The sequence below is a fragment of the Nematolebias whitei genome, chromosome 9 (genome assembly GCF_014905685.2).
Source record: "Nematolebias whitei isolate Nwh7 chromosome 9, NemWhi1, whole genome shotgun sequence".
Classification (NCBI taxonomy): Eukaryota; Metazoa; Chordata; class Actinopteri; order Cyprinodontiformes; family Rivulidae; genus Nematolebias; species Nematolebias whitei.
The window spans coordinates 32,083,342-32,107,281 of NC_056506.1; the positions used below are offsets into that span (position 1 = coordinate 32,083,342).

General features: G+C 41.8%; 3 protein-coding genes across 3 annotated transcripts; all 3 read left to right on the forward strand.

Annotated features, from left to right (window-relative positions):
- Positions 1 to 303: 303 nt before the first annotated feature.
- On the forward strand, positions 304 to 7,164 carry amotl2b (angiomotin like 2b). The gene is made up of 11 exons (XM_037682225.1): positions 304 to 515; positions 914 to 1,674; positions 2,083 to 2,251; positions 3,612 to 3,756; positions 3,869 to 3,958; positions 4,502 to 4,797; positions 4,889 to 5,064; positions 5,158 to 5,259; positions 5,353 to 5,540; positions 5,655 to 5,786; positions 6,132 to 7,164. The coding sequence occupies exons 2-11, from the start codon at positions 1,004 to 1,006 to the stop codon at positions 6,215 to 6,217; spliced, it is 2,055 nt and encodes a 684-aa protein (XP_037538153.1). The 5' UTR covers positions 304 to 515; positions 914 to 1,003; the 3' UTR covers positions 6,218 to 7,164.
- Positions 7,165 to 13,924: 6,760 nt separating this feature from the next.
- On the forward strand, positions 13,925 to 15,690 carry LOC119414223 (zinc finger and SCAN domain-containing protein 2). The gene is made up of 4 exons (XM_037681323.1): positions 13,925 to 13,962; positions 14,112 to 14,184; positions 14,250 to 14,333; positions 14,437 to 15,690. The coding sequence occupies exons 1-4, from the start codon at positions 13,925 to 13,927 to the stop codon at positions 15,679 to 15,681; spliced, it is 1,440 nt and encodes a 479-aa protein (XP_037537251.1). The 3' UTR covers positions 15,682 to 15,690.
- Positions 15,691 to 20,978: 5,288 nt separating this feature from the next.
- LOC119415087 (zinc finger protein 239) lies at positions 20,979 to 23,152 on the forward strand. Its single transcript, XM_037682228.1, has 2 exons — positions 20,979 to 21,266; positions 21,469 to 23,152. Exons 1-2 carry the CDS (start codon positions 21,099 to 21,101, stop codon positions 22,765 to 22,767), a joined length of 1,467 nt encoding a protein of 488 aa, XP_037538156.1. The 5' UTR covers positions 20,979 to 21,098; the 3' UTR covers positions 22,768 to 23,152.
- The last annotated feature ends 788 nt before the right edge of the window (positions 23,153 to 23,940 follow it).

The following is a 23,940-nucleotide window of genomic DNA, read 5'->3' on the forward strand; positions in this document are numbered from 1 at the left end:
ATTTCTGTATTTGAATTTTGAATGTGTGTCTTTTTCAAAAGCAACATTTTTATTCACATGCTGTTTCGCTTCAATCTTCCAAGCACAATACTGTATATAGAAAACTGATTGTCTGATTTAAGGGAAGGGGGGCGGGGGGGGGGGGTTTGCTTTATAATAATCAAAAAGTCTATTTCCCTTTGATAAATTTCTTAAAGCTATGTGAAACTTTTTTCCCCCCTCTTTGCTGTGCTGCGTTTTCATTCCTCCTCCTGCGTGTTTTTTACGCTCCTGATCCCCGAGGGGACCTCGCGCTTCACATTCCTGACATTCCGACCTCAGTCCCTCCTCAGTTACTTATTACCGCCGCCTGCTCTGCCTCCACAATCATTTCACAGCGACAAGAGGAGCGAGGCAGCCCGTCCTGGGGGACAGAGACAGCATGAGACACGTTTGACTCCACAAAACTCAAGGGGAATACTGGAAATACGGAATTTCACGTCCACACTGAGGCGACATGAAGAGCGCGTGAGCTGGTAAGAGGCGCTCGTGCGATCTTTACCGCTTCAGATAAAACCTGGATAAGTCTCTTGTAACATGAAGGTAAAACTTCTGAGACTGGAGTGTGTTGGGGCGCTATTTAAACTATTTTTAGTGTCGAGTTATGAAAGTAAAGTTTTTTTTTTTGCGCTTTTGCTTCACCGTGAGCGACTTTTTTCAGTTTTGCCTGCGTTGTTAAAAGTGTCCACATCGCATCGTTGTCGCTGTTGAGTAAACTCACTTCTGCATTGTTTCTACACATTTCTCATTGTTCCTGTGTAAAATGGTCTTTTCTTTTCTTTTAATATCAAATGAAGCACAGTAAAATAGGCGGCTTCATTATTAACATGAATCTGTTGCCTTCTTCTGATTTGTCTGTACTTTTATGTTCCAGGTTCACATTAGATAAACATTTTTCCACATTGAAAAGAAGAAGCAACTTAGTTGATACTCGGAGAGAGAACTTTGTTCACGCTGTATAATAATGTCGTCCACTGAGGAGCCGTCCGGCACGGTCCTGCACCGGCTCATCCAGGAGCAGCTCCGCTATGGAAACCCCACAGACACCCGCACCTTGTTGGCCATCCAGCAGCAGGCCCTGCGTGGAGGCAGCAGCGGAAGCAACAGTGGACCCAGTGAAATGAGCAGGAGCCCACAGTCCTCACTGGAAAGCCTGACCCAGGAGGACCCAGCGCTCCCTCAGCTCTCCGCGAGGCAGGAGCCTCAAGGCCAAGAGCACCAGGGAGACTACCATCACTCGGAAAGCAGCTACCAGCTGCACGGAGAGATGCTGCCGACCTATGAGCAGGCCAAGGTGCACTCTCAGTACCTGTCCTCCAACTGGGCTCAGGGACAGCTTCTGCTCCACGATGGGACCTTCCATCAGGGAGCAGATCTGCTGCAGCAGAAGTGCGGCCACGTGCGCTCACTCAGTGAGCACCTCATGCAGATTTCTCTGGAGAGGAGGGATGCTGCGGCTAAAGCCGAGGCCATCAAGGCCAACTACCACAGCTACCCGGAGCTTCCCTACTACACACCACAGTACATTCAGAGCACAGGGCAAAGCATGGACAAACGCAACCCGCCGCCGGAGTACACCGCCCCCATCCAGGGTCCGGCATTTATCCAGGAGCCAGTGCAGCCTCAGCAGCACAGGTAAAGACTTGGTTTGCATCACCCTACCTGTGTTTAAGCTTTCGTGTTTTTCTACACCGCTTTAGCATGACATCATATTCTTTGGTATTATTTTTTGAGCCCGCCCAATCCTCGCCTTTGTATTTCTCATGCGTAAACACATACTTATGGTTGTGAGTCACGCTGCAGCAACATCATATTTCAAAATACTTACAGAGGAACATGTCCAGCCCTGTAAATGTTTGTAATATTTGGCATTCAGCATCAGAATATTCATAGTATGAGGCACATCATTGGCTTTTATATTGTCAACAACTGCTGGAGTTTATAATAGATGGTAATCTATATTCATATATTAGATCTGTAGAATCATCACTACCTGTGCACTTCAAGTGGTTGTTACTTACAAAAACAATGTCTCCCTCATAGGTATGTTCAGTCTGCTCAGGCAGCAGAAGCCCCCAGCTACAACACATTTAACAGCCTGCCCCCTGCTGGCCTGGAGGAACCCAACCAGGTGGAGCTGCTAATGATGGAAAATGAGAGACTGAGGCAGGAGCTGGACATGCACAGGGAGAAGACTGGCCGCATTCAGAAGGTGAGAAGCTGACAACGTTGACAGGTCACAACGAAGGAATTAAAACCTTTGGTTAAACTTTACGATTTAAAGAGTTCCCAATGTTGCCACATCCGTTTCTGTGAACACCAAACGAACAGGCAATGAAAAAACAAAGGTAAATAAACCTCCCAGTTTAAAGTAGAATGCCTGGTGAACGTCCAGGCGACATTCCTCCACTTAACCAGCTGCCTATGAAACACAACGCCACTCGACAGTTGCCTCCCTGATATCCAACTGCAGACACACCCCTTCATTTGAACAAACATATGAGATCAGCGGGCCACAAACAAGAGGTCACCGCCTGCTACTGTGTTTACACACTCCCTTCATTGTGTAGCTGACATAGTGGAGCCCGATGTGTGCTTAGTTCCAGGGAGGATAGATTGTCAGAGTAATCTGGGCCTTGTCTTACAGCACGTTTGACCTCGAGACAGTTAAAATGCAGTTTGGGAGGAATCTAAAGCAATTAGTAGGATTCGGTTAAGACAAGTAAAAGGTTATTTTTTTAGAAGCCTGCAATTCTTCCCATGCTTTCACTTCAAACTCTCTTCCTGCCCTTTTACGATCAAACCCACACTTCCCAGCTATCCTTGTTCAGCGCGGTGGAAACCGCCTCAGCGACACTTGACACCTCAACCAGTTTTTGTAAAATCAACTCCGCTCTCCGCTGTACTTATGTCACATGGCTCTCGCCATGTCTCAGCCCAAAAGAATGATAATTGCCGGGGTTGGAAAGTTTTTCCCCGTCGGGCCGCGGCCCTGAGTAAACATGCCTGAGTGACTGCTGTAATGGTGGGTGTCTTTTTGCTGTTTCCACAACCCAGGCTCAGGCATGTACACCTTCCCTCCGCTGGCGTCCTTCCCAATCCTTTTTTTTTTTATGTGTGTGTGTGTGTGTGTGATAAAGAAAGAGACAGTCTTTGTTTATGAGCATTTACTTGCAGTGTGTTGTACACACACACACACACACACACACACACACACACCTGGAAATGTGGCTCAGGAATGCAGATATAAATCAGGCTCACAGGGAGTGGTGCCGGCTTAATTTCCTTCTCAGAAATAAACCGCACACACATTCACACACTTGTGTAGACTTCAGAAAAAAATGACACACTAGCTTATATTAATTCCTGGAGAGCTGCTCCTATTCTACACTAGTTAAGCCAAACTCTTACACCAAGTTACTTGAGCAATACCGCTTACAGCTTTTATAAGCACACAGTAAAAACATGAATTAACATTCCAGCTCCTTTTTTTTGGCTTGTGAAGTGGGCTAACCTCAAGTTCTTTTATTTTCTCCTCTTTTCCAACCTTCCCCGACCTCCTTCGCTTTCAGCTGGAGCAGGAGATCCAGCGTATTTCAGAGGCCTATGAGACACTGATGCAGGGCAGCAGTAAGAGAGAAAACCTGGAGCAGACGCTGAGGAGGCGGTTGGTGGCTGAACTCAGGCGGCTGCAGGATTTCAACAGAGACCTCAGAGGTAAAAAACCATCCCAGCAGCAAGACAGAGGCAGAATGCAGTCATCCCAGATCCAACTGATTTCTAGTTCACTTTTAAAACTCATTAAAAAAAAATGTTTCCTGCGTTACAGAAAACCTGGACAACGCCAGAACCCACGTTGCAAAAGAAGTAAAGGCAGCCGACCACAACCAGCACATCATGGCGAAACTCCTTGAACAAAGTGAGTACGTCCCTTTGTCGGGCAGTTCTCCTCTTCAATAGGCACAGTCGCAGCATAGCATGGGGCCCTGTTTTGGATCCAAGAGTATTTTCACATGCAGGAATTTCACTTGCATAACCTCAGCTTTCACACCAAGAAAGCTTAATAACAGCAAATTCAATCCACGCAACTCTGCAAAAGGAAATGGTGCGATGAAAAATGCTAGGAGGTTCCCCCCCACCACCTGTTGTGAGCGTGATTTACGGTGTCTGTTTGAGGAACTGGACTCAAGCAGAGAGCTGGTGTTTGTATGGCCTTGATGAGGAATGCTCCGAGCTTTGCGGATCAAAGGGATGGGGGCAGCGTTTCCCCCTTCCTTCGTGTTCGTCCTCAGCATTCCAGGAGTGCTTTGCTAAATGAAAAACACAGGCCGCCAAGCAACTCTACGTCTTATTACATGTTTTAGAAACGGATTGAAGCTGTTTCAAGCGACCAGTTACACAGTGCTGAACCACACGCAACATGTACTTACCCTGACCCGCTTGTGCTTTTATTTTCCTTCAGATGAGGAGCAGAACTACGAGCGCGAGCGCGTCGAGCGGGAGCTGCAGCGTTTGCGAGTGGCCGCAGAAGAGCAGGGTGTCAGAGCGAAGCGGCTCGAGGAGGCCCTGGAGGCAGCTCGGGGACGAGGCCGCCAGCTCGAAGAGGAGCTGAGGAGGAAGAGGGCCTATGTGGAGAAGGTGGAGAGGCTTCAGAGCGCGCTGGCTCAGCTGCAGTCCACCTGCGAGAAGAGGGAGAGCCTGGAGATGAAGCTGAGGACGAGGCTAGAGCAGGAGCTGAAGAGTCTGAGGGCACAGCAGGTAACGCTCCCAACCCAAGGCAGCTTTGAATTGATGTTCTTATGTAATGTAACAGTGAGTTACCGCTAAATATTTCCTTTATTTACATCAGAGGCAGTCCCAGCCTCCAGGACTGACCATGAACTCGCTCCAGGAGCGGCTGCGAGAGCGCGAGGAGCGAATCCTGGCCCTGGAAACCGACATGGTGCGCTGGGAGCAGAAGTACCTGGAAGAAAGTACCATGAGGCAGTTTGCCATGGAGGTGGCTGCCACCGCTGCTGCTCAGAGGTACCGTTCATCTTCACATTTACCGGGGTGTTTTGACCGCACATACATTCCAGTTTGTATGATTAAAAAAATATATATATGTTTCTCTTGCAGAGACACTACCATCATTAACCACTCGCCCTGCCACTCCTCCAGCAACAGCTTCAACGAGGACCTGCCCGTCGCTGACTACAGGAACCAGGAGATGGAGAATAGGTGCTTATTTTTCTTTTTGACTGCAACAGAATAAAACTCGGATGTTCGATTGTTGATTTTTCTGACACGTTTTATTCTTCCTCTCCACACAAGGATCCGCGCTCTGTATGCTCAAATTTTGGAAAAAGATGCTGTGATCAAGATCCTCAACCAGAGGCTGCACCACGATCAAAATCCAAAGGATGAGAGGAGTCTCCGAACAAACCTCATTAACACAGGAGCTCCCCTCCGCCCGGCCTCCTCCACTCCCTCCATTTGCACCTTCAGCGCTATGAGTCGAGGTTAGCAGCACTGCGTTTCTTTACGTTTCATAAATGTGTGCGTATGTTCTGAAATATCCACAACACCCAACAACCAGTTATTGACATAATCTGTGGTGATTTTTTTTTTTTCAGATAAAAATCTGTCAGACGATCAAACTTTGCCAGTCTGTCAGTTCTCTGCTCAGTCGGAGCCGTCGACACTAGAACGACAGCTGGAAGGAATCAAATCCAAAGAGATCGCCAGCACAGCTAAGCTTAACGACGGTGAGTTTGTACCCTATTTAAAAATGACAAATTTCCACACGCTGAGCACAGAGAGTTAACAAACGTGCACAAACATTTTACAAAATGTGTGCATGGATCCTCACACAGATTCACCATCAATCAGCTGGTCATAGTGACTCAGTCCAGCTCATGGTTTATAAAGTTCGCCCTGTGGAATGTGCTTCGTTAGGAAGTAACGTGATTCTGTCGACTGAGCACATTCACCGGAGCGTTCTGTGTGTCAGTGGAAAATGTCATAAACTGTTGGCCACTTGCACTTTGAGCTCACTCCCTTGAAATGTCCCCAAAAAATAACTGTTTCTTCTTCTTTGTTTTAATTTTCAGATAATTCAGCAACTAAAAAGATGCTGGTGAATCCATTCAGGGGACTGGATGACGTGGAGCCGGAGGCGGTGGAAATCTTTATTTAAAGGACCGGGATGAGGCAAGCAGACAAAATCTGGACTATCTGTGAAGACTGCAAGAATACAGACAAATTACTGGATCCAAGAATGTTAAAAAAGAAAGAGTTGCTTAAAAAAAGAGACTGTGAGCTGTGCTCTGACCTACTTTCTTCTCACTGAGCTGGGCAGCTGCAGGCGGTTCTGCCTGGCACAGTGAGAAACATGAATCTTCTGAGGTACTTGTTGGACAGTATTGTGGATTCTAATACATATTCTCAGAGTATATGCCAAAAAAATATTTATATAAATCGATTTATATATAAAAAATGCTGCTTCCCTTTCTTTATTACCCCCTTTATTTCTTTCCCAGTTAAAAAGCTGAATCTAATGTGGTTTCCACATTCCCTAAATATTAACGTCAGCCTTGTCTACATAAATATTCAGTTGAGGGTTAGCTATGTGACCTGCATTCCCTTCTTCTTTTTTTTTTTTTTAAACAAAAAGTGGATTTAATCTTGAATAATTTCATTCCCAATACAGATGAGATCTCTTTGGAAAACTTCCCTGACTTTGTTTTAATAATTTAAGCTGAAAACACAAGATTTAAAGCTCTCCCTGGTCATATTTCTTCAGCCTGAGGAGCTGGTTCTGCTCAGGTTTTTGACGTATGTGAACAGCGAGCTGCTTAATATATGATTTTACTTAATTTTGTAAGTTTGTACTTTTGGGATGTAGCTTTGTGGTGTTGTTGGTTGTGTTTTTCCTCTCCAAGGATGTTTGCATGCGTGATATCGTGTGTGTGTGTCCTGATGTGGTGATCCTGCTGGTTTGGTTACCACTGAGGGGCAATGAGGTGTTCTGTCCGTTCTTTTGTGTTTACTGTGAGCTTCAAACTAACAAACAGGTTAATTATTGTTATTATATATTTTATACAGATATTATTTTTAGATACAGCAGTGCTTTCAGGACAACGCCAAAGAGTTTGTGAATGTTATTTGTAAGTTATGTGCTGACAATCGTGTCAAACTGTACACAACTAATAAATGTGTCGTCTTCAAACAAACATTTCTGTGAACTTGACGATGTGAACGTTTTCACAGGCCAATTCATGCAACATTTCATAAAGTAATAAAACTGGTTTAATATATGTTTATGGACTGGTGAGTTATTGCTTTTTACTACACGGTGTAAACAGACGAACTAGTGCGAGGTTTATTTTTTCTTTTCCACCCTTTCTGTGTTGTCATCCCATCCGCTCATTCCTGCCCTCTTGTTCCAGCACAGAAATGAGCTCTCTTCATTAATAAATACCAGAGCTGCATTCTTTCAGGTTCAACTTTCTCGGGTGGCCTGCTCTCTTGTTCTCTTCTTGCCACAGAGAGCATGCTTCACATAGATCACATTCTCGGAGGGACACGTAACCCTATACGTGACAAAAGGCCGGGTTTTCGAAGATAAGTCGTTAATGCCATTTTGAAAATACCAAGCCACCTTCGCTAACACGTTGCATTCCTGAATCCCTTTATTGCCTTCGTTCAGCCCCCACCCAAAGGTGCTGATGAGCTGTTATCTGACATGCCACTGGATATGATGAGGGAAGAATAGATCTCTGCTCCACACAGAACAACAGATCCACAGATATTGACTAGAACTGGTTGAAAGCGGCTGAGCGGCCCTCACAACGAGGCTTCAAAGCACAAAGAGAATGATGAGGGTCGTGGATGTTACAGTGTTATCAGTTAAATAACATTTAGCCCCAGTTTAAGCTTTCCAGATTCTGTAGAACAGCAAGAACTGCAGGTTATGTCAATAAGCAAGGATCCGGAGCATCATGGATTCACTGGAGGATTTTATGAGCAGTAGAACCTGTGGATCCTTGAAAAGTTTCAAACGGTACACCCATCGAACACTAAATGTCATAAAAATATCTGATTGGTGTTGGTCTTGAAAAGTAATATACACAAATAGTAGTCCTTAAAAACTTTTCTGGTTTATTTCAGCTTATTTCTTATTTTGGGTTGCACACGTGTGTCCGTTATCAAAAATATCTCAAGAATGTTAACCTTTTTGATTTTAAACATCTAAATATATGTTTCAATAGCACTTGAAAGTAAACATGCTTGTTTAGCGTTGTTTATTGATCTAACTAAGGCGTTTGACACTGTTACCTAATCAACATCATACAAAAACTTGGCTTAAATACAAACATGGTTGCCTGGTTTAACAGCTACTTAACTAAACACATTCAGTTTGTTCGATTTGGCTCTGTTTTGTCAGGTGCGGTCACACTGAACAAGGGGGTCCCACAAGGGTCTATTTTAGAGCCCTTGCTCTTTTTACTCTATATCAATCAAATCTGTGATCAGCTTAAATTCTCCTCTTGCCATATGTATGCAGATGATACAGTTCTATTCTTGTCAGTGTCCTCTCTAGATACAGTACACTCAAATCTTCAGACTGATTTCAACACCTTACAGAATGCTCTCCATGATTCAAAATTAGTTCTGATTGTTAGCAAAACCAACTGTTGTTTTTCCATAATTCTGTGATAACCGTTCCTTCTATTAAAACACTGAATGGTGATATGATAGAACTTGTAGAAAACAAATATATATAATAAAAAATATCTTGGTATTTGGCTGGATTTTTCTTTATTCTTTCAGCTTCTCCCTTTCTCAGGGGTCACCACAGTGAAATGAGTCACACAAAGACTTGGCAATTATTTTTATGCCAGATGTCCTTCCTGACACAACCACAGACCACTGAGCTATCACAGCCCTCTGTGTGGAGCAGAGAGCTGCTATCTAGGGCACCCAGGGGAGCAGATGATGGAGGTTAAGGGCCTTGCTCAAGGGCCCAGAGTGGGGCAAATGGAGACAGGTGTGGGTGCTTCACCAATCCCAACCACATATTGATGTTGTCGGTACTGGCAGATGAACCAACGATCTTCTGATCACATGCCCACCTTCTCTAACCTCTACGCTACCACTCCCACCCTGGTATTTGACTGGATAAAGATCTTAATTTTAAACATCACATTATATATCTAATAAAAAAGTTTGGCTGCTCAGTGTATTGTTTTTATACTACTAGTGATTAGTGTACTTTTTATTAATGTTTTTTTAGTTCATACCTTAGATCTTACTGTTTTTCTTTTGCATTTTAATACTTTTGTTGGATGTAACTGGGACCCTGTGTACACAATTTTGTTGCACCACATGTACCACATGTGGTGGAATGACAAATAAAGAACCTTGAATCCTTGAACCTTGAAAAGCTCAAATTAACTCATTTTGTATAGACTGAAATCGTGTTTTTCTATTTCTTCTCTTAAGCAGCTTGTAACAAGTTTGTTTTTATCACAGCTGGACTAAGGAGACACATTCTATAGATTTGCCTCCCCCACTACCTTACTGGACCCCATTTACCATGCTGCTCTGAGGTATATAACCCTTTAGGACTCACCATTGTACTGTGTACCCTTGCTGGACTTACTTCACTCAGTATTCGAAGGATGACACATTGGTATATTTTCATATACAAAGCCATTTTAGGAAAATTACCATCATATATCAACTCCCAGTTCATTTCACAACACACAGTCTCAGGGCCAGTAGCTGGCTGTGGTTTAAGGTACTCTTTGTGCACACAGAGTCAGCAAAGATGAATTTGACCTATTTCGGCCCGTGGTCTTGGAATGATCTGCAGCTTAAGCTGAGGTTGGACTCTTATTATTTTAACAAGTTTTAAACAAAAACTGCTTGAGGTTTTAGTCACATCTTGCACCTGTAATATATAAGTTTTTTAAATTGTGATCAACTTGCATTGTATTTTATGTTTTATTAACGGATGTTTCGTTGTAAATATTTTAATACTGTTACTGTTCTTAAGACCGTGTTGGTGTATTTGCATATTGTCCAGGACATCCTTGTAAAAGAGATTAATAATCTCAATGGATTTCTTCCTGGTAAAATAAAGGTTTAATAATAATATGTTTGAACGAGTAGGTTGTCCTGTAAAGGAACTTGCTTTAGTGTATAAAATATCAGATATGACGAGTTAATGCCCAGTCTTTTAAAATTATCTTTACAACTAAACAAACATTGTGTCATTTACACACATCAGGCACAATTGAGTGAACGAAGTCAGAGCCTGCTGCTACAGTGGGTTTGATAAGTGGATCAGGACTTATGATAAAAACACTTGAGCAGGTCTGGACTTGGACAGAGAGGATATGAACTGGTGAGATAGCACAGATGCTTTTGTATGGGAAAAAAACAGAGAAGGAACTAGTGGAATGCAACGCCATCAATCTCTGAGCGGACTCTTATCTGGCTTAATGACTGACAGCGTTGTGAAGACTTGCCAACATTCCTCGGAGGATGTGAAAGGCAGCTGACATGTTTCAACTGCAACTTTTCCCAGAGTTAATATGATGAAGAAGGATGTAAATGCTGGTCTGGGAGGAAAAAAATTCCTGTTTGCTAAAAAAAATAAATTTGATATTTCTACACATTTTTGGCAAGTTTTCCCTGATTTATCTTGCTCAGTCATGCTGGAATGCCTTATCAAGCTGAAATCACTATAAACCTAACTGATGTGTTGTTAAAATGATCTTACACTGTGTGTGTGTGTGTGTGTGTGTGTGTGTGTGTGTGTGTGTGTGTTGGGGGTTTGTCTGTCTTTGAGAAAGGAAAATAAAGTCTAACACGTAAACAAATGGTGTACACATTTTCCAGGCCTGCACACCCATTCAACATAGACCCTCAACACATGTGTTAACCTCACAGCATTTTTTGGGATTAATCAGAAACTGGACTAAATGAACAATGCAGCTTTTTCTGCTCTTGCACAAGCCCCTTCTCATCATGCCTTTCAGAACTGTTGATGTTCTTGTTCATACAGCAACAAATGTAATGGTTAACATCAGGTTTCAGCGGGGATTATTTACACTTACAGAACCCCTAAAGCATGTTCTGCTGCTACAGTGTGCGCTCCGCTTCCTGGAAAATGAGTTCTCTGAATTGGGGAGATGGAGGTCGTCCAACTGCTGCACAAATTCCCACACGTTCCTCACAGGAACACGGTCATATGGCATGTATGACGTCATGATATGGCTGCTGCACCTCTAATGGGAGTGATTCTTTGTGTGAATGAGGTAAAATATATGTCACAAATACAAAACAAGTCACTTAAGCCTGATTTATTAGGTTTATGTTACATTTGTCATCTTTTGTTAAAACGTCTCAGTGTGTTCTGATAATTGAATAGAACTCAGACTTAAAAAAACAAGTTTTATCTATACAGAAATGTGCTTGTTTTCTTTTAAAGAATCCGTCATTCCGCTTCAGGCCTCAGCAGTATTAAACTGGTCATACTAAATCTTAAAGTCCACAGCTTTAAAAGCTAAACAACATCACCTAGTGGTATACAGTATTAATAAATTTGACTATACAGTAGCACCTTTTTGCGCTTTACATAGTTTTTTTTATACATGCTATGACACAATCCCTTTAAAAACTTCATAATGATAAAGTATTCTGGAGCTATAATGCAAATAATACTCTCATGGTTTTGTCAAAATGCAAAACAAAACAAAAACCATTCAATAAATGTGGCATAGGTGTTTTTATGGTTTTAGAAGTTTTTTATTTTTCCTCCAATACTGTTCGATATTAGGCTAGATTTACTTCTGTCATCACGGAATAATATGGGAATAATTTTGTGGGTCACTGCAATATAAAATATTCTAAAAAGAACAAGTACTGATTAGTCACCACCATCAACAGTTGAAGTGGCTCAGGTTCTGATATTATCAAAGCACAAAATGAACACAAAGAGAAGCCAATGATTAACTTTGTCACATTTTTTGTTGTTAATAGGCATATTAATGTGCTGATCATTCATTTGTGTTTTATTTTATATTTTAGGAATTTATAATATGAATAATAATTTAAATTCAAAGTTTGTTTTCTCAGTCATCCAGGTATATAACAACAAAAAAGGTTGAATCATGTCATCTGGACTTCGTTTTTTTGTTAAAAAGAAACGTTTCGCCCCTCATCCAAGAGGCTTCGTCAGTCTGAGGCCTAGCCTCAGAAGTCCAGATGACAATAATTTAAACTATTTTATAAGCTGATATTTTGAGAGGAATTCTTGGATCAGCAGTGTCTACTGTTTGACTTTTATTATGAAGCATTGGACTGAGTTTTAATTAGACACTCTTATTGTGAAGGACGGAAGAGAAGTTCTTTGATTTCCGTTCTTTGACTTCCGTGGTTGCTGTTAACGGTGCACTTCAAACTGGGCAAGTAAAATAAACGTGATGTGCTGTTACGATTTGTCCAGTATAATCGCGTCGATAACCTTCGGCTACAACAGCAAAAATAGTAATAATAATTTTAATAATAACTCTTATTAATAATGACCGCGCGCCTTCCGGTGTACGCCGGACAACAAACCATTCGAACCCGCTCGTTAAACTCCGCCCATCCAGCCTCCACGAAACAACACACAAAACATCTGGCTAGCTAACTAGCGTGCTGCTAATGAGAAATATAAAGACATTTGTTCTTTGAATGGACGTGAAAAGGACCAAACTTAAACCAGGATGTGTTCCGTCCTGGGGTGTTATTCAGGACGAAGAACCGCGGAACGATTCAAGCTGCCTGAAGACCCAGAGGAGAGACTGGAGTGGGTCGTGTTTTTAGCTAAAGCTAACAAGCAGCGTTTTAAAGAATCCTGCTGGACCGAGATCAGTGTTTGCAGTGAACACTTCATTCAAGACTGTTTTGTTCATGAGGCTGACCCGGTCCAGCTGAAACCAGGTTCTGTCCCATCGGTGTATTTGAGTTGTGGACCAGACGACCCTGAGGTGAGGGTTCAGACCCTGAATAGAATATGTAAACATTGTTTTCCTAGGCATTTCACATAATTTAAACATCTCTTCATGTGGCTACAAATAACACACTTCCAGGGCATTCAACTCAATAACCCTTTTACTAGAAAAGACTGAAATGTGTCAGTCCCACAGCACTCATCTATCTTTACAGAACACTCCTCTCCTTCTTTGTGGCATTATAAGGTTGTACAGGCACACATTACACACAACAACTGCTATAGGACTAAATTATCTAGCCTGACAGCTCATCACACTGAGTAAAATGAGCTCAGAGTAGCACACAGAAAATAGTTGGAAAAAAATTTCAGTTTTATTGTTACATACCATTTATGTTTGTCTTGTGTGCAGTTTGGCTACAGATCTATATGAATGATCCATTTTTAGACACAGCCTTATCATAAGTCATGGATGCAGCAATTCTTTGTGTTTATTGTGTCAATCACGAAGCTAAGTAGAGTATTTTTTTTACAAAGTAAAGAAAACTTGTTGCCAGCACAATTGTACATTGTTCTTGCTTAGTGATTTGTAAGTCAGTTCCAATGCTTTTGTGTATTTCAGTAAAACTTAATGGTAGTTTCAGCTGAACACAGTTGCCATATTTTTGTTTTCTGCTAACCAAACCTTAGAATTACATTTTTGTGTAGGAGCTTGTGGAAAATCCCGAAGGTTCTGAGCTAAAAGATCTGCGCCGTACTCGTCCTGATTCAACTCGGTATTTCAAAGGACCAAGCCTGAAACCGTTAGGTACAAGTGAAGCGTGCGTCTAAGAGTTAATGGCAATGATGTGACTCGCGTGTGTTAACAAACGTTTTTCTAATGTGCAGGTTCTAGTAATGATCCAGTTCCAACAGGAGCTTCATGTTCAGAAAATGTAAATACTGACTTGATTAAGAAAAAGTAAGTTTCCTTTTAAAGTTCTGTCTAAATGTCTTTTATTTATTTATTTATTTTGGCTACATTTTACAATCAGTTTGTCAATTTAACCTTTTTTTTTTCTCTTTAAGATCTGAACTTTTAAAGAACAGAGGAAAGTTTCCTGCAAAGAAAGAGCACCTTCTCCAGTTGTTCGGCCACAGTTGTCCATCATGTGGAGGTAAACTCAAGATGCACAAAGTCATTTGTGGCGTTGTTGTTAGCTATAACCAGCTGTGCCTTCAGTGCGACTACACGTACGGATGGAAAAGTCAGGTGGACGACAGCGTCCCAGCAGCTGAAGATGGACACTTGAAAGCAGGCTTAAATGTAAGATTACAAGACTTAAACATAAAACATGTTTTATTTCAGTTTTTGAGAGGTTTTTAAGCTGGACTGTACCTTTCACTTGTTCTTGTAACTCATATTACAGACAGCAATAGATAATGAAACCCCCAGCAGCACCTCAGAGGTTCCTGAAATCGTTGCAGTAACGCATGAGAGTGACCCCAAAGAGAAATCCAGTGATCTTAGGGACGTGGATTCACATGAAGAGTGGAAACCAGAGAAGGATGTTTTCCCTATCAAACTGTACCCTGCAACACAGAGGGAATCCAGCGAGCATGTTGAATACTGCGACTACCTTTCACTCACCCCAGTATACAGTCAGCTCTGCACAGACTGTGGAAGGTTTGTTGACGGACGAAAGCCTCACGTTTGCGAGCACAAAGTGAAGCCGTACTCCTGCAACATTTGTGGGAAACGGTGCGTGAGTGAAGTGGCGTTGAGTTTTCACAGCCGAGTCCACAACGAAAACTACGAGTTTCGCTGCAAGTTCTGTCACGTTCCGTTCAAGTTAAAGGCAGACAAATTCACCCACGAGCAGATCCATGGAGCCGAAGGGAAACCGTACAAATGTCCGGACTGTTCAAAGACATTTGCTACAAATGATGAACGTCGAGTTCATTTGGAAGAGCACAGAGGCACGGTGGAGTTAAAATGCCGCTTCTGTGGGATCGAATTTTACCGTCCTCTCTCCATTCAGAGACATTTATTAGTGCACACGGGCGTAAAACCATACAAGTGTTCGGTGTGCCAACGCGGCTTCAACCAGGCGAGTCATCTAAAGTCCCACATGCGGCTGCACACAGGGGAGCGGCCTTACGAGTGTCAGCGCTGTGGCAAGAGCTTCAATCACAACGTCAGCTTGAAGAGTCATGTTAAGCGTTACCACACACCCAGCTCTGGACCAGATCAGGACAAAGAGACAAAAAGCAAAAAGGAAAGTGAGGCTAATAGTGCTCAGATTAATGGGCACCAGATTGGTGCAGCAGACCTGGACCTTGACAGTGAAGTTGAGGAACAGGATACAGATGATGAGATGGAGGGACAGCACAGATGTAAAACTAAAAGGAGCACCGGTAGACCGATAGGAAGGCCTAAAGTGTTTGGATCAGGAAAATGTCCTGTGGACAATCAAGCAGAAGGGTCAAACACAGGGGCTAGAAAACCACAAGTTAGGAGTCAAAAACAACTGAGTGATGAGGACAGGCTGTCTGACAGCAACACATTTGATTCTGAAGAAGGCTGCAGGAAGACCATGAAGAATACCGTGAGATCTAAAAAAGGAACTGTAGTAAAAACGGGAAGAAATAAACTGAAGACAACTTTACAATAGTTTCATTAGGAAAAAAAAACACTATGTGAAACTAATAATATCGTATTGGTTTTATAGAAATATTTATATATCAATAAAAACTTTAAACATCAGCAAGAATTGCTCATTAATGTGGAGAGAAATGAATACTTTGACTTAAGAGTGTCCATTCACTAATGTGTGAACTTTATTATGGCATCAGATTGAGTGTGATAAACAGATTTGGTGCTAAATACTTGGTATCCCTGCTGATACAAATTTACAATTTCATTTTGAGTAACGCTTATGTAATATGATTATTGAAGCTAACATGCTAAGTTAATCTTGTGTTCTCTACTTGAAACACTGGTACATATGTACATCTTGAACCACTTTGGCTGCCTCAGAGGAGTCTTGTCACCATCATACTGGTTGGTCCACTATAAGAGTGTACTACTTAGTGGGGAAACGGTTTGTTTGTCATTCCGCAGATTGATGAAGTCCTTCGGATGAAGGGTGAAACGTCTCTCAACAAAACTGTCCAGATGACCTGACTGAACATTGTTGATTTTTTTTTTTTTAACCTGTATTATTGAGCATGAACCTGGAGGTATGCTGTCTTGTGAGAAATATAAATAAAGAAAAGAAAATATACGTAGAATGCTACAAATTTTGTGTTAAAGCATAAAACGTCAGCTTTGGTTCAAACAATTACTGTATTACAACAGTATCAACATTTTACCGCTTATGTTAATTGCTTCAGTTTTTACTTGTCAGGTTTAAATATTAATTGTGAAATAGATTGGTGTTATGTTAAGTTGTGTTCCAAGCTGTGCGCAATTTCTATATTTAATGTCTGCTTTCAGCAAAATAATAGAAAATATTTTGATCTTCAGACTGTCCTTGTAGCGAGAAATGCATCCTGATGACTGAACACCAGCATTAGAGACTGCCCCCCCCCCCCCAAGCAGGAAAACACGCTCACACATTTGTCAAATACTTACAACTGACTTGTTATCTCATGACATACATATCTTGAGATTTTTATTCTTCTATGCTAAAATGTGTATGTTGCACGAGGGCTGGAAATCCAGTAAAACTAGATGAGGAAACAGGTCCTGAATGGGAATTGATGCATTTGAAGAAGTTAAAAAGAATGAAATAAATTACTTAGAAGAATAATCTCAAACCATCTTGAGTTTACTTATTAAGTGCCCAAAGAGAACAATCCATGGAAGATTGTGCGCCCTGGCTTTCCTGTCAATTTACTATAAACACTCCAGACCTGTAGGTGGCGCTAATGCACCTTTAAGATGAATGACAACCTCCAAAAAGAAAGTTTATTTTTTATTATTTTTATATTATTATTTATCGTTCAACAAACAATATACAATATCTCGTACAGGTACAAGGAACAATGCAACATAGGTGGGGTGGGGGGGAACAGGAACATGTTTTTTTTTTTTCATTCATTCAACCTTTATTTAAACAGATAAATCACATTGAGCCTCGAAGACTCATTTACAAGTGAGACCTGTTTGAACAGACAAAAACAGCGATTAACTGGACACGTAGGAGTTAGAGGCGAAAAAATTTCTATCAGACTTTTTTTTTTCCTGCCTGAGGAAAAAACCCCTCTAATATTAAAAAAAACACCTCGCACAAACAAGCACGTATTTACGTAGACAATCTGCAGACGGAGGAGACGAGAGTGGTCAGCAATGTTCATAGATGCTCTCGAGGTCACTGCAAGAGTTCTGATAAGGATGGAAAATCGGTCAATGTCCTCCGGTGAGATCCATAAACATTCTCGAGGTATGTCGAGGAATGGCCAAGAATAACGTCTATGAGAATCCAAGAGTCCTGAAATAATGACACAAAGTTTATTCAGCTGGTTCCATCTGGTTATCAGTTGGAAATTCCTCAGGGGGTGGTGAGCGTCGGATCACGTTCTCCAGGCGAATTCAGATAAGATGGCCTTCAAGTCCAGCCAAGGGAGCCAACTTCAGATGAACACAAAGTTGTTTTGGGGACAGGCAGGACTTAATGACATCTACCTTGAGTCTGTGTTGGTCCACTCGGTTCCGAAATGTCCAAAATACATGGCCACACCGATGGAACATGACTGAGTAAAATCCCCAAGATCTGATCCATTCAGCCCAAATAATTTGATTCCAGGTACTCGAGACACGAACCAAGCCATCATAAAGGCAAGCAGCATGATCGGGTCCAAATTTACTGTCGACGACTTCCTTGATTGTAGATAAAACCAGCCACCAGCTGAATCCAAAAAGCAGGAAACAGTTATCGTAAATCCAATTAAATATGTGTCCTTAAAATCCACAGATGGCAGCAGAGATAGACACATCATCAAGTCTTCCAGTCGATGAGATATCCAGCTGTTTGCGTGCCAACAGGGCAAATCGGCTCGCCTAAAGCCTGTCTTCTCTTTGAAGAAATGTTGTAAATTGAGTTGAGGGACCAACTTGATCAAAACAAGTCCATAATTATGGTTCGGAAGAAATGCAAGAGAGGCTCAGAAGCAGTTTCACAGACAGAGCGCAAAGCAGAGAGGGAGAGGAGAAGCATCCGATCTCTGCGAGAGATCGAGGTTTACGAGGTTTAAGAGGTTTAAGACTAAAAGCAAGCATGTAAGAGAAACGAAGACATAGCAGAGAAGAATGTAAATGTGACTACGTACTGTGGAGAAGATGTGACCATAGAGCATGTGTTACTGAACGACCAGAAATACAGACATGAAAGAACTCAAATGATTAGCAGTCTCAATAACATAAAAAAGTAAGATTTGAACTGTTACACAGGAAAGCTCAGACTATGCAAGTACCAACATTTAAGATGTGTGACACAGACTCGTTTGTTTGAAAGAATACGAGTTCTATTTAATTATTTTTTTGTTTATTTAAATTTAATTGTTATTAATTCGTATGGATGGAATCTTAATTTGAGCGCAATTCTAGTTGACGCTCTTAACCAGCAGATGGCGGTATCGCTCCAAAATATCGTCTACCGACCGCCAAACAAAACCGAAGAAGAAGAAAGCAACGCAAGCTTCTGGTAGGCGGAACACAACGCGATACAACACCAGTGTAGTCCAGATAACAAAGACACATGTTCGACCCTACATATAAGTTGCATGTACTTTTCCACTCGTTTACTTTTACGGGGTTGTAGACTCGAAACCGTGCGGTAAATCACGGCCTTCCTGCCTTTAACACGAATATTTAAACAGCTAGGTTAGCTCAGTGCTGCATTTGTATAAAATGCATGCGCGGTTCTTGTTTAAATAAACCTTTATCAGGACTCAAAGGACCCAAACCTGAACCAGGATGTGTTCCGTTTTCGGGTGTTATTCAGGACGAAGAACCGCGGAACGCTTCAAGCTACCCGAAGACCCAGAGGAGAGACTGGAGTGGGTCGTGTTTTTAGCTAAAGCTAACAAGCAGCGTTTTAAAGAATCCTGCTGGACCGAGATCAGTGTTTGCAGTGAACACTTCACTGAAGACTGCTTTGTTCATGAGGCTGACCCGGTCCAGCTGAAGCCCGGTTCTGTCCCATCGGTGTGTTTGAGTTGTGGACCAGACGCTCCTGTGATGAGCTCCATTTGTGAGGTGAGGGTTTACCAGTTTAAAACAAAGACCTTTAAAGGTTTAGGCAGCCATACTGTAGTTACACTTCCTACAGCTCAAAATTACTTTCACTATTTGCATTTGTAGGACTCTGGTTTTTGGGTGGAATATGAAATATGAAAATGAATGAATATAGTATAGTATGGTCACTGGTGGGAGAAGAATGGAGTGAATAAATTCTAAGCAGACATTTCCACAAGGATAAATACATGTAAACTGGCCATTTCAGATGATAATTGTGGTATTATGGTCATTTTAGAGACGCCTCATATTCATGCATATAAGTGCAAGCTGATGCTGAAGTTTTGTCTCAAACATTTTTAATGTAAAGTCCATAAATTTGTGTGGAGATGTGCAAGTACTACGTGTAAATCCCATAAAAATTTGTGATACTAGCTGAATGAATACTATTATCTCATCATCCAGGGAGTCTTAACTGCAAAAGCTTTTCCTTTTTTGTTGTTGTTGCTTGAACAGCAACATCATTAAAACTTCCTCAGTGTTGGGGGTGGAACTAAGGCTGAAGTTTTGTCTAGGCCATTGCCATGACCCAGTAATGTCTGCAGATTCATGGACAATTCACTCAACGTGACTTTTTATAATACCGCCCTGATGCATGCTCAATAATCCAGGTAGAAAAATCTAATAAGGTTAAGTCAGGTCATCTGGACAGATTTTTCTTTGTTGAAACGTTGCATCTTTTATCCTAAAGACTTCTTGTTTGAAACCCTGCAAGATTAAAAAAAAAAAAAAAAAAAAGTTCCAAGACAAAAACAAGAAAACCTGCAAGAAAACATGTTATAAATAGCTCCTTGTCATAGTGAACCAACCAGAACTAGTTGTTCACATGCAAAAGGAGGACCATCAGCTAACAATAGATCGTTAAAGCCCCAACAACGTCATTGTGGACCAACCAGTTTGCTGCTGATGGCCAGAAAAAGCTGTTCACATGCAAAAGGAGGACCATCAGCCTCACAGTAGATCGTTAGAGCCCCAACAGTAGGTTTTGTCTTGGGGGCTCTAACGATCTACTGTGAGGCTGATGGTTCTCGTTTTTTGCACGTGAACAAATACCGTAGTTCTGGTTGTCAGCAGCAAACTGGTTGGTCCCCTATGACGAGGAGCTATTTATAAGACTGTTTTCTTGCAGGGTTTCAGACTGAAGAAGTCATTTGGATAAAAGACGAAACGTTTGACCTGACGTAACCTTGTTAGGTTTTTATAATACTGTTACTATTTCTTTCTTACATCAGATAGTTTACATGCATTGTAAGAGTGAGATGTCAACAAGAGGTTTATATTAGAGTTACTTGGAGACAAGAGAAATGGCCAATATGTACTTTTTAAAATTAATTAAAATTTTGTTGCTTCTTTTTGCAGAATTCTGTGGGTAACGCAGAAGTTGTTCGTCTGAGTGATCAAGCCAAAATACGGATTGGTGCAACTTCCTGTTCGGAAGAATCAATGCAGACTTTGCTGGGTACAAATACAATATGTTCTTGGAAAATGAAGCGTATTGATGTTCCCTGACGCATACTCGCATCTAATTGAATTTGCAGGTTCTCACAATGGTCCGGTGTCAGCAAGAGCTTCATGTTCCTCTGATTCTTCAGTTTGTTTCCAGCCCAAAGCAAAACCAGTAGATATAGATTTGATCAAGAAAAAGTAAGTGTCCAACCTGTTTATTGAGGATTCGTTAAAAGCAACATTTAAGCTGAATGAAAAGTTGACCTTTTTTGTAGAGTGGCTCTTCTGAAGACAAAAGGAAAATTTCCCGTGAATGAGAAACGCCTGGTCCGGTTGTTCAGCCGCATGTGTCCATCGTGTGGAGGTAAACTGAAGATGCACAAAGCCAGTCGTGGCGTTGTCATCTTCTTGCACCAGCTGTGCCTTCAGTGTGACTACACGTATGAGTGGAAAAGCCTGGTAGATGGTAACGTCCCAGCAGCTGAAGATAGACACAGGACAGGAAGCTCAAAGGTAGGACATCCATATTCAAAAATCAGAATAAATCGTATGGATTGGTATTTTTTGCTGACTTAATGTGGAAATAATGTTTAGGAAGTGTCATTACACAGAATTTTTGCATTTCGTTGCAAGAAACGTCCGAATTATTTCTGTAAAGCTGCGATTCTCTTAAACAAAATCCGAAATGACAAACCTCCTTGTTCTTGTATCACAGGCTGCAGCTGCAGATGAAACTTCCAGCAGCGTCTCAGAGGCTCCAGAGATGGCTGCTGTAATGAATGAGGAGAGCGACTCTGAAGATGAACCGGAGGAATCCAGTGATCCTGATGACGTGGACTCTGATGAAGACTGGAAACCAGCTGCGGGCGCCTTCACTGTCGAACTGTTTCCCGCAAAACGAAATGAAGAAGTCGACAAACGTGCTGGTTACAGCGACTACCTGGAAGCGGCTCCTCCGTACAATCGGCTCTGCACGGACTGCGGAACGTTTTTTGACAGGCGAACGCCTCACATGTGCAATCACAAAGTTAAGCCGTATTCCTGCAATATTTGCGGGAAACGATTTGTTAGCAAAGTGGCACTGAATCACCACAACGAAATCCACAATGAAAACTACGAGTTTTCCTGCAAATTCTGCCATGTTTCATTTAAGGCAAAGGCAGACAAATTCACCCATGAGCAGATCCACATAGCTGAAAGAAATTCTTACAAATGTCCTGACTGTTCGAGGACGTTTGCCACAAACAAGGAGCTCAGGATCCACCTGGAAGAGCACAAAATGCAAATGCAGGTAAAATGCCACCTCTGTGAGATGGAGTTTGTCTCATTATCGAGTCTCCGGAGACACATGACGGTGCATACAGGAGTAAAGCGGTTCACCTGCTTTGTTTGCCAGCGCACTTTCAACCAGAAGGGAAATCTGAAGACCCACATGCGCCTGCACACAGGAGAGAAACCTTACAAGTGTCAGCTTTGCGACAAATGCTTCACTCAAAACGTGAGTTTAAAGCTTCACATCCAGCGTTGCCACACGTTTAGCTCTGGACCTGAACTCGAGCGCTCAAACGAACAGGAACACGACAGTGATGATGCTCGAGCTAATGGAGACGAGACGGGTGAAGATTTTGGGTTTGACAGTATAAAAGAAGAACAGGACGCAAATGATGTGCAGATGGACCAACGGCGTCTTCCCAAAATTAAAAAGAAGAGCACAAGTGGATCAAAAGGAAGGCCTCGAAACTCTGGATCTAGAAACATTGTTCTGGAAGACGATGCAAAGTACCATGGGTCAAACATTAGAAGTAAAGCACATGTGAAAAGGCAAAAGATGACTGATGAAGACAGTAAAAATACACCATCTGACAGTAACGCATCCTTTGATTCTGCAGAAGAGGAGGAAATGTGGACCATGAACACGGAGAGACAAACAAGAGGAGCAAAACCTGACATGAAGGTCTGCAGCAGAAACAAGTCAGGAAAGCGCAAAGGAAGACCACGGAAAAATTTGAAGTGATTTATAAAATGAACTAAATTCAGGAAGTATGCCTGGACTGTCTTGACAATTGTTTAAAATAACTTAAAAGGTTGTCAATGATTGTTTTTCATTTATATTTTCTCTTGTAAAGTGAAGAAAGCAGTTTGTTTTCAATCAGTGGATGTGTGTGCTGTACAGTGGGGTCAGATGAGACTGAACAAAGCTGCTGGAAAACATCTGGCCTCTGTTAAAACATCAGATTAAATGAGTTGGTTGAAGCCCACTTTAAGGTTAAAAGTTAATCCAACATTTTGATTTTTATGTACAGTGACTGGTACAACCCCCAGGAAAAAACGTGTAAGCACCACTCGATGTTCTTTCAATCATTTCCATAATTTTGTATACAAATAAAAATCAGACATGCCACAAAACTCATTTTTCAAAATTCTAACCTTCTGGCATACAGAAACAAAAACAAATTTTGTAGTAGTCGATTACAATAGCTATTGAATCAAATAGGTGGAAAATGGAAAAAAAAAAAAAAACTACCGGTAGTTTCTTTCGGCAGCTCCCTCTTCAGGGGTTGCCATAGCGAGTGAATTTGTATGAAAGGTTTGGCGATTTGTTTTACGCAGGATGCATTTCCTGATACCACCTGGGCTTGAACCTGCAACCTCAGGATTGCAAGACCACAACACTGACCACCAAACTATCACAGCTCCTTATGGATGATAAAAAGAATAATAATAAACAAAACATAGGGTTGGAAGCTGCTGGATGCATGGAAACACTGCTGCTTTGCAGCCTCGTGCTCCTTGCATCCGTTGGCTTGAACCCCTATAAGTTGTGTTCTGGGCTCCAGGGTGGACAAGATCTGCACTGTTTCTCAAAGCTCTGGATGTTGAGCAGTCTTGGTTTATATGTTCTAAAAAGGGGGACCGGAGGGTTCGTTCCAGTTACAGGCGCATCACTCCTTAAGGTCTGTTCAGGGGTGCTGGAGAAGATGGTCTGGTCAGTGGTCGAACCTCAGATTCTGGAGGAAATTATGGTTTTCATCCAATAGGCCTGTCGCGATAAACAATAAATCAATTAATTGCATGATAAATGAAAATGATCAACCTCATTTTCATTTATCAGCTTTATCATTTCGTGTCTCTACTGAAGACACTGGATGACATAAAGCTCGATTCCGGTGCTCTTCACTGACCCTTC

What these genes read in the sequence shown, in the direction of transcription:
- LOC119415087 (XM_037682228.1), top strand. Translation starts at nt 21,099, where the DNA reads ATGTGTCCATCGTGTGGAGGTAAACTGAAGATGCACAAAGCCAGTCGT. An exon ending in ACAGGACAGGAAGCTCAAAG is followed by an intron (nt 21,267 to 21,468) that starts GTAGGACATCCA and finishes CTTGTATCACAG; the next exon opens with GCTGCAGCTGCAGATGAAAC.
- LOC119414223 (XM_037681323.1), top strand. Translation starts at nt 13,925, where the DNA reads ATGATCCAGTTCCAACAGGAGCTTCATGTTCAGAAAAT. An exon ending in GAGCTTCATGTTCAGAAAAT is followed by an intron (nt 13,963 to 14,111) that starts GTAAATACTGAC and finishes GAACTTTTAAAG; the next exon opens with AACAGAGGAAAGTTTCCTGC. An exon ending in ACTTGAAAGCAGGCTTAAAT is followed by an intron (nt 14,334 to 14,436) that starts GTAAGATTACAA and finishes CTCATATTACAG; the next exon opens with ACAGCAATAGATAATGAAAC.
- amotl2b (XM_037682225.1), top strand. Translation starts at nt 1,004, where the DNA reads ATGTCGTCCACTGAGGAGCCGTCCGGCACGGTCCTGCACCGGCTCATC. An exon ending in TTTCAACAGAGACCTCAGAG is followed by an intron (nt 3,757 to 3,868) that starts GTAAAAAACCAT and finishes CCTGCGTTACAG; the next exon opens with AAAACCTGGACAACGCCAGA. An exon ending in AACCAGGAGATGGAGAATAG is followed by an intron (nt 5,260 to 5,352) that starts GTGCTTATTTTT and finishes TCTCCACACAAG; the next exon opens with GATCCGCGCTCTGTATGCTC.